The sequence below is a fragment of the Schistocerca nitens genome, chromosome 2 (assembly GCF_023898315.1).
Source record: "Schistocerca nitens isolate TAMUIC-IGC-003100 chromosome 2, iqSchNite1.1, whole genome shotgun sequence".
NCBI classification, from domain to species: Eukaryota; Metazoa; Arthropoda; class Insecta; order Orthoptera; family Acrididae; genus Schistocerca; species Schistocerca nitens.
This window is the reverse complement of record NC_064615.1, coordinates 1,036,040,620-1,036,050,893: the sequence shown is the minus strand read 5'-3', so window position 1 is coordinate 1,036,050,893 and position 10,274 is coordinate 1,036,040,620. Positions and strand designations below refer to the sequence as shown.

Sequence of the window (10,274 nt, the reverse complement as noted above, 5' to 3'; positions counted from 1 at the left end):
CCACAAGACTCATCCTTAGGTTTTTTATTGTTCTTAATTTATATTAATTACTTGCAATTCTAAGTCCACAAAGATGTGAAGCTAGTTCTTTTTGCTGATGATGCAAGTATAATAATCACATCCAACAATAATTAGCTGAGAAAATTGTAAATAATGTCTTTCAGAAAACTGTCAAGTGGTTCTCTGCAAATGGATTCCCATTAAGTTTTGTTAAATACAGTGTATACATTTGTGTACAATAAATGACACAGCACCATTTATACATATAGAGATTTAAAAGAAGCCTGTGGCCAACGCAGAATATTCCAAATTTTTGGGTGTGTACACTGATGAGAGATTGAATTGGAAGAAAAATATTGATGGTCTTCTGAAATGTTTGAGTCCAGCTACTTATACTATTAGGGTTATTGTGAATTTTGCCGATAAACATAATCTAACTTTGGCGCAGAAGGGGGTGAATTATGCTGCCACAAAGCCCTTTGGTCATTTGCCAGATAGCATCAAGAGTCTCGCAAATAGCCAGCCAACATTTAAAAGTAAATTCAAAGAATTAAGGAATGACAACTCCTTTTACTCAATAGATGAAGTTTTAGATATAAATTAGTAACCTTACAACTTTTGATAAAAGCAAAAGAAAAAAAAGAAAAAGACTAGAATTATGACATGTAAAGAAAGCTTTTGTTAAAAGACAAGTTCCAAATCATTAGGAAGTGTCGTATTCATGATCTGTGGAACAATTATTAATCTAATCTAACTTAATCTATTAAATTAATAAGATTAAAGAAACCTTTTTATAAGCAGACACGTTCCAAACCATTAAGAAGTGTCGTATTCATGATCTGTGGAACAATTATTAATCTAATCTAACTTAATCTATTAAATTACCAACTTGGTACTAAGTATTTCCCCTTATGCTCACTTTTTTTACCATATGAAAATTGAGAACAACATCAAATATGTGATTTTATCTGTCTAATGATAAATGTTACAATACCTCGTAAACAATGACTTCAGATTTATCCATATACGAGCCACAATGTGGAAATCATTGAAATTTAATTTAATTTTCGAAATCAGAGAAGTCTCAGTAGCTGTCCTTTGCCAAATGCCGGTGAAGTATCTCATTTATGACTGTCAACGTGTGTCATTTGTAGCTACGTATGCACACGCACCCAGTATCTTTTGCGTTGTATGCATTGTTGGCCAAACTTCAACATGTTGTCACTAAAAGAAAAGAAGTGTTATGAATAAGTAGACATCGTTAAAATCAGTGACATGCAGAGTTTAGGGAGAGGCGAACAGACCACCAGATTCGCCACGAACCTCTTAATTAATCCCCATTTTCAAGAACGACTTTCAGTGCGGCATCGAGGTGGCAAAGTCTGCTCACACACCGAATCGGTTACAGTCCTATGCAGACCAGGGGGAACCGGACGTGGTAATTGCACAGCAGTGGAGGAGGGGTAGCGCTGAGCAGCGGTATAAAAGATCTCCATCGCCTAGGAGCAGCATCAGTCATTGCTCGCTCCCAGCAGGACACACAAGCAGCAATGAGGATCCTGGTGAGTAGTTTACCTATAGCACTGTAGGCTAGTTGATATAACTGTAACATCTAAGAAACGATAATACATTTGAATGCCACTATAAATCTGGTAGTTTTTGGAACAAAATGCAGCAGAGGTTCCAACTTCGTCGTACTTTTATAACCATAATGTGATGTTGAGGTCTACAAAACTTTTCGAACCATCGTACAGCTCAATCTGACATTCCTTTGACATTTGAAAGATCACCCGGAGAGAATATAAACAAAGTAGGCTGTACTAGTCATGTGAAATGTGTGAAAAAGGCTCCTTATGTGGAATTATAAGAACTTCATGCTTGTTATCTTCGATTTATAAGAATGAATGATAAGTGTTGTAGGTCCCTAACTTATAAGGCCACAACCCCTTTTTAAAAAATTTCTGCTCACAGTTTCTCCCTTCTTTGTCTTTTTAAACGGATCTTAAGTGTTCGCTCTGCTACTGTTGTAAATTTATAGCGAAGTATACACTATTTCATATAAAAATAGGAAAATCTGAAATTGGGCAGCAGACGACAGGCACATATGTGCTAAATCAAAGTATGACGTAAAAATTTGGCTTTGGCAGAACATGCAACCTAAAAATCGTAGTCTTCATAAAATTCGTCGAATTCCGATGTCCTCTATGGGCAAATTATGACTTTGTTTCCATTTGACCTAATTTTTAAGATAAAGGAGGCTACAGTTACGTTACCTTTCAGATGGTCTAGGTATTATAGTAAATCTTTGCAGTATACCTAACAGGTTAATTTATTGTATTTCCTGTACACTACTTTTCTTTTATGGTTTTACCAATCACTGATAAGTATAAAAATTTATTTGCAAACATGTAGTGATCTGACACTTCTTCCTACTTAGAGGCATTACAATACTTTTCATATTGCACCGAGCATTTTCATGAGCCTAAGAAACTCTCTCCCTGCCTCCAGTTACCACTTGGTCTCTTAACTCCATTCCTTCCCGCCCCCGCGACGCATACACATCCTCTCCCTCTGTTCTCAAAATATGAGGAAATAGGGGCTGCAGCACTGACAGTTAGTAGGAATAATAATTGTATTTATTCAGTGATAAAAGGATTATGTTGCAGCCTTATACATTGAATAATGTGTGTCCCTTCACAGTAAGTTACGGTAGCACTGAATGATATAAAAACAATTCTGCTCATTATAAACCACACAGTTTTTTGAAGTGGGAGTGTAGACATTCAAAGCCGTCGTAATACATCAGAAAACGTCTTAGATTACTATCTTCATTACTATTGCTCAATATTTCCGTGTGTTTGCAAGGGCAATATTTCTCGGTATCCTTATTTTGAACAAGCTTTCATACTCAACAGCCACTGGAGTGAAAAATACACAAATTTCTTGATGCCACCACAGGAATCTTCATTCGTACGATGAGTACTGCAAAGCACACGCGACGGAAGAAGGCTTTTGCAATGTCTGCAAAATGTTACGTTGTTTTACTGTTCCCTGGTTGCGTGAAGTACACTACAGAGGAAAAGAATATCCAAGAAGTATAATACTGCAAGGATATCCTTACAAAGGATATTTTTAACAATCGAATAAACACTCCAAATTCACTTTCATGTTTCATTTACTCCCACGACCGTTCTGTCTGTGTACTGTAACAACGGTGTGGGATCCTTACCAGATAGGGCTGACGGAGTACATCGAAAAAGTTCAAAGAAAGGCAGCGCGTTTTGTATTATCGCGAAAAATGGGAGGGAGTGTCACAGAAATGATACAGGATTTGGGCTGGAAATCATTAAATGAAAGGCGTTTTTCGTTGCGACGTAATCTTCTCACCTAATTCCAATCACCAACTTTCTCCTCCGAATGCGAAAATATTTTGTTGACGCTGACCTACATAGGGAGAAACTATCACCATGGCAAAATAAGTGAAATCAATGCTCGTACAGAAAGATATAGGTGTTCGTTCTATCCACGCGCTATACGAGATTGGAATAATAAAGACATGCGAAGGTGGTTCGATGAACCCTCTGCCAGGCACTTAAATGTGATTTGCAAAGTATCCATGTAGATGTAAATTTAGATAGACATACAGCCAGTGGAAATGGTACTGCGGGTCGAAACCGGTCGTGGAAATTAAAAGAAAAATAAAAGTGCTACTGGTTGGTTAACCAGTGTTAAAATTTAATCAGTTTTAAAATTATAGAACCTGCCCCACAATGATGGACAAGAAATCGATGATGATGATGATGAAGTCCCATACTCCTTGACAGAGCGTAGGGGAGACCCGCACCGCCGTACTAAGCAAGAACCTAGTGGAGATGGTTTGCCATTGCCTTCCTCCGTAATGGGGATGAATGATGATGATGATGATGATGATGATGATGATGATGATGATGACGACAGAACAACACCCAGTAATCTCGAAGCAGGTGAAAATCCCTGATCCCGCCGGGAATCGAACCCGGGACATCATGCTCGGGAAGCGAGAACGCTACCGCGAAACCACGAATTGGAGAGAAGTGAAATTTGTGGCATAACTTGACTAGAAGAAGGGATCGGTTGGTAGAGCATATTCTGAGGCATCAAGGGGTCACCAATTTAGTACTGGAGGGCAGCGTCGAGGGTAAAAATCGTAGAGGGAGACCAAGAGATGAAAAAAGGATGTTATTCTCTTTACTGCATGCTGAATGTGTAAAGTTCACTGAAGAGTATGTATACAGGACGACGATTCCTGCAGTCGTACGGAAATGTTGGAATCAATAGCACTGAAAATTAACCTACCTGATAGTTTGTAGTCCGTGCTCGTGTACCATTTGGAACACCAAATAGCACAGCCGAATACTTGTTGGAAAATATGTTCCTCTTTGTTAAAGAGCAAAACGTCTTTTCTATAATGTGTAGAAGAAAGTAATACCAAAAGCCGTAATTTTTTAAAATAAAATACATCAATTACGACCAGCTTCGACGCTACGTTTGTGTCATCTCCAGACCCCTACTCTGAGATCCAACCTTCAGCTCATTAGGGCATGAGGCCCATAAATATACATGGTACCTATCGTAATGCACCGAAGACTGTAGTTTACATAGAGGCTTGAATATGAAACCAAAGTTGTGTCGAAACTGGTAGCAAAACTAATGTATTTTATAAAAAGTACTTCTGTTGGTATTCCTTATTTATAGAAGTTTATGACTGGTCACAGTCGCACGTCACTTCAATGATGGATCATCTCATTCTTCATGAACGTGTCTGTCAACAGGTGTGCGTGTACCTGTGCAGTCTGGCCCTGGCAGCCCTCGCTGAGGAGAAGCAGGTGAAGGAGAAGCGAGGTCTCACCGGCTCTCTGGGAAGCTATGGAGGTGGACTAAGTGGCGGCTATGGTGGTAGCTATGGTGGCATCTACGGAGGCGGTTACGGAGGTGGTTATGGAGGCGGCTATGGAGGTGGCTATGGAGGCGGATTAGGAGGCGGTCTGGGAGGCGGCATCTCAGGTGGTTTTGGTGGTGCCATCGGAGGTGGAGCCCCTCAGGTGACTGTCAACAGAGTCCCCGTCCCTGTCCCAGTGCCTGTGGAGAGGACCATCCCAGTTCCGGTGAGGGTCCCAGTCACAGTGCCCGTGGAGCGGCCTGTTCCTGTCCACGTACCACAGCCGTACCCTGTCCCTGTAGACAACCCTGTGCCCGTCCCTGTCAAGGTCCCCACCCCAGTGTCCGTCCCAGTACCTCAGCCCTACGTCGTTAAGCGTCCAGTGCCCTACGTCGTCAGCGCCGGCCACGGCGGTCTCGGAGGAGGTCTCGGCGGTGGTCTCGGAGGAGGCCTCGGCGGTGGTCTCGGAGGAGGCCTCGGAGGCAAATTCGGCGGAGGCTACGGCGGCGGTTTCGGCGGAGGCTATGGCGGTGGCTTTGGAGGACTCGGGGGCTACGGAAAATATGGCCACTGAAACCTAAGGCTGAACCCAACATCTTGACCTGTACACGCTACCAGGACGTGTCCTGCACATGGAAATAAACTCATTCAAATAATATTCATGTCTTTGTCTTTCAATGCAAATATTAGTCCTGAATTTGTCATGTTGACTGTAAAGCGGTTGTTGCTAACGAAACACTTTCTATAAAAGTTTTCCATTGCACACCATACAGTCAAATGGCTCTAAGCACTATGGGACTTAACATCTGAGGTCATCAGTCCCCTAGACTTAGAACTACTTAAACCTAACAAACCTAAGGACGTCACACGAATCCATGCCCGGGGCAGGATTCGAACCTGCGACCGTAGCAGCAGCGCGGTTCCGGACTGAAGGGCCTAGAACCGCTCGGCCACAGAAGCCGGCACACCATACATTCATTATCACGCATAATTTATTTTTATTTTCTCCTTTTGGTGTTGTAGGCTAAGAATACTGCAAGGGATCACCCCTGCTATCATTAAGGTTGCTTGAAGATGCTACTGCAACCTGATGTACACCTGATTGTGACTACGTGGTGTAGAGTTAATGATATACACAAAAGTAGCACTTCCTAACCACGCAGGTTTTCTTTAGCTATTGGATACCTGATTCAGAACCAGAGGAACTCAGGAAACTTAGCACATGATTTACTTGTAAATCTTTGTGATGAAACTTTACTGTAGTCTCATGACTTTTGTAACTTTGTATAGGGATCTGTATTTTGTTTATTTCGTCTGATACGCTGGATGTCAGGAATTTTGGGTAAAAATCAGTTCTTGGTTTACAGTAGGCATCCATGATTCTTCTAGGGAAACTTCAGTCTTTCTGATGGTTTCATAGCAGTGTAAAAGAAATAGTATTCGGTAGGTTGCAAGAGGCAAAGGTGGCATTTATTTCGCTCATAGTATGAACACTACTCTTCCCTCACGTTGGGTGTATGGAACGGAATCTTTTCCTTACCGCTCTCCTCTACAACATCCTAAAAGTAGCAAAGAAAAAGAGAGAAGGCAGTGTACTGTTTTCTACCAGTCAAGGACAGATGGCCAAAATAATTACAATGCAAAAGTTAGTATGACATTAAACTAAGTCGAAACGTAGAACATAGGCACAACAAAGATACAATTACGTAATACAGTTTTCACAATACGTACTGGACCTTGTTGTTGTTGTGGTCTTCAGTCCTGAGACTGGTTTGATGAAGCTCTCCATGCTACTCTATCCTGTGCAAGCTTCTTCATCTCCCAGTACCTACTGCAACCTACATCCTTCTGAATCTGCTTAGTGTATTCATCTCTTGGTCTCCCTCTACGATTTTTACCCTCCACGCTGCCCTCCAATGCTAAATTTGTGATCCCTTGATGCCTCAAAACATGTCCTACCAACCGATCCCTTCTTCTAGTCAAGTTGTGCCACAAACTTCTCTTCTCCCCAATCCTATTCAATACCTCCTCATTAGTTACGTGATCTACCCATCTTGTCTTCAGCATTCTTCTGTAGCACCACATTTCGAAAGCTTCTATTCTCTTCTTGTCCAAACTAGTTATCGTCCATGTCTCACTTCCATACATGGCTACACTCCATACAAATACTTTCAGAAACGACTTCCTGACACCTAAATCTATACTCGATGTTAACAAATTTCTCTTCTTGAGAAACGCTTTCCTTGCCATTGCCAGTCTACATTTTATATCCTCTCTACTTCGACCATCATCGGTTATTTTACTCCCTAAATAGCAGAACTCCTTTACTACTTTAAGTGTCTCATTTCCTAATCTAATTCCCTCAGCATCACCCGACTTAATTCGACCACATTCCATTATCCTTGTTTTGCTTTTGTTGATGTTCATCTTATATCCTCCTTTCAAGACACTGTCCATTCCGTTCAACTGCTCTTCCAAGTCCTTTGCTGTCTCTGACAGAATTACAATGTCATCGGCGAACCTCAAAGTTTTTATATCTTCTCCATGAATTTTAATACCTACTCCGAATTTTTCTTTTGTTTCCTTTACTGCTTGCTCAATATACAGATTGAATAACATCGGGGAGAGGCTACAACCCTGTCTCACTCCTTTCCCAACCACTGCTTCCCTTTCATGCCCCTCGACTCTTATAACTGCCATCTGGTTTCTGTACAAATTGTAAATAGCCTTTCGCTCCCTGTATTTTACCCCTGCCACCTTCAGAATTTGAAAGAGAGTATTCCAGTCAACATTGTCAAAAGCTTTCTCTAAGTCTACAAATGCTAGAAACGTAGGTTTGCCTTTTCTTAATCTTTCTTCCAAGATAAGTCGTAAGGTCAGTATTGCCTCACGTGTTCCAACATTTCTACGGAATCCAAACTGATCTTCCCCGAGGTCCGCTTCTACCAGTTTTTCCATTCGTCTGTAAAGAATTCGCGTTAGTATTTTGCAGCTGTGACTTATTAAACTGATAGTTCGGTAATTTTCACATCTGTCAACACCTGCTTTCTTTGGGATTGGAATTATTATATTCTTCTTGAAGTCTGAGGGTATTTCGCCTGTCTCATACATCGTGCTCACCAGATGGTAGAGTTTTGTCATGACTGGCTCTCCCGAGGCTATCAGTAGTTCTAATGGAATGTTGTCTACTCCCGGGGCCTTGTTTCGACTCAGGTCTTTCAGTGCTCTGTCAAACTCTTCACGCAGTATCTTATCTCCCATTTCGTCTTCATCTACATCCTCTTCCATTTCCATAATATTGTCCTCAAGTACATCGCCCTTGTATAAACCCTCTATATACTCCTTCCACCTTTCTGCCTTCCCTTCTTTGCTTAGAACTGGGTTGCCATCTGAGCTCTTGATATTCATACAACTGGTTCTCTTCTCTCCAAAGGTCTCTTTAATTTTCCTGTAGGCAGTATCTATCTTACCCCTAGTGACACAAGCCTCTACATCCTTACATTTGTCCTCTAGCCATCCCTGCTTAGCCATTTTGCACTTCCTGTCGATTTCATTTTTGAGACGTTTGTATTCCTTTTTGCCTGCTTCATTTACTGCATTTTTATATTTTCTCCTTTCATCAATTAAATTCAATATTTCTTCTGTTACCCAAGGATTTCTATTAGCCCTCGTCTTTTTACCTACTTGATCATCTGCTGCCTTGACCACTTCATCCCTCAGAGCTACCCATTCTTCTTCTACTGTATTTCTTTCCCCCATTCCTGTCAATTGTTCCCTTATGCTCTCCCTGAAACTCTCTACAACCTCTGGTTCTTTCAGTTTATCCAGGTCCCATCTCCTTAAATTCCCACCTTTTTGCAGTTTCTTCAGTTTCAATCTGCAGTTCATAACCAATAGATTGTGGTCAGAATCCACATCTGCCCCAGGAAATGTCTTACAATTTAAAACCTGGTTCCTAAATCTCTGTCTTACCATTATATAATCTATCTGAAACCTGTCAGTATCTCCAGGCTTCTTCCATGTATACAGCCTCCTTTCATGATTCTTGAACCAAGTGTTAGCTATGATTAAGCTATGCTCTGTGCAAAATTCTACAAGGCGGCTTCCTCTTTCATTTCTTCCCCCCAATCCATATTCACCTACTATGTTTCCTTCTCTCCCTTTTCCTACTGATGAATTCCAGTCACCCATGACTATTAAATTTTCGTCTCCCTTCACTACCTGAATAATTTCTTTTATCTCGTCATACATTTCATCTATTTCTTCATCATCTGCAGAGCTAGTTGGCATATAAACTTGTACTACTGTAGTAGGCATGGGCTTTGTGTCTATCTTGGCCACAATAATGCGTTCACTATGCTGTTTGTAGTAGCTAACCCGCACTCCTATTTTTTTATTCATTATTAAACCTACTCCTGCGTTACCCCTATTTGATTTTGTATTTATAACCCTGTAATCACCAGACCAAAAGTCTTGTTCCTCCTGCCACCGAACTTCACTAATTCCCACTATATCTAACTTTAACCTATCCATTTCCCTTTTCAAATTTTCTAACCTACCTGCCCGATTAAGTGATCTGACATTCCACGCTCCGATCCGTAGAACGCCAGTTTTCTTTCTCTGGACCTTAGAACACTTATTAACGAAGAAGTCATGACAAATTTTTGTAACACGCATGTAATGATGTTTATGAGTTCTGTTGTAAGTAACTGAGAGTCTTCCTGTGACACTGCTCTCAGCATAGTTAGTCTCTTTTGAAGAGGAAGCCTGCGTACAAAATCTCACTCTCAGCGATATTAAAGTCGTGAGATCGAGATGGGCTGGAAGCTGTTAAAGATATTTGTCCTCGTTACGAACCCTGTGTGGTCTAAGTGTACTGAACACACTGCCACACAACAACCCCGAAAAACTAGGCCGACAGCCCACACTCTCTGGCTACAAACAGGTCAAGTATTTTCCAGTGTGTCGCCATAGACTGCTATTAGCGAACGTAAAGTTATTACAGGGTAGATATCACCAACGACAAAATATTCAACTCGAAAATTAGGAGAATGTTTTTGATGGAGCTGATAGCCATGAACAATCTATTTAGAAGATGAGCTGAGATCATTTAACTCAGATTCTACAAACACAGCAGAATTTTGGTTATAGGTCAAAAATCGTAACGAAATGCAGGACATGTTGGACAGAATAACAGCTATATTTAAATGTGAGTAATCTGAAGATCACGGGTGCAACGAAGAGATTATTACAAGGTTTAAAAATTTACGAGAAAATCTATGAAACGATATGAAATAGGGCGATCAAATAAAACGAGTAGTAAGAAATATTTTTTGGAATGATTCTGGGAAGTACA

General features: G+C 40.9%; 1 protein-coding gene across 1 annotated transcript; it reads left to right on the top strand.

Annotated features, from left to right (window-relative positions):
• The first annotated feature begins 1,429 nt into the window (after window positions 1-1,429).
• On the top strand, window positions 1,430-5,576 carry LOC126234774 (uncharacterized). Its single transcript, XM_049943524.1, has 2 exons — window positions 1,430-1,562; window positions 4,812-5,576. The coding sequence occupies exons 1-2, from the start codon at window positions 1,551-1,553 to the stop codon at window positions 5,490-5,492; spliced, it is 693 nt and encodes a 230-aa protein (XP_049799481.1). The 5' UTR covers window positions 1,430-1,550; the 3' UTR covers window positions 5,493-5,576.
• Window positions 5,577-10,274: the final 4,698 nt, after the last annotated feature.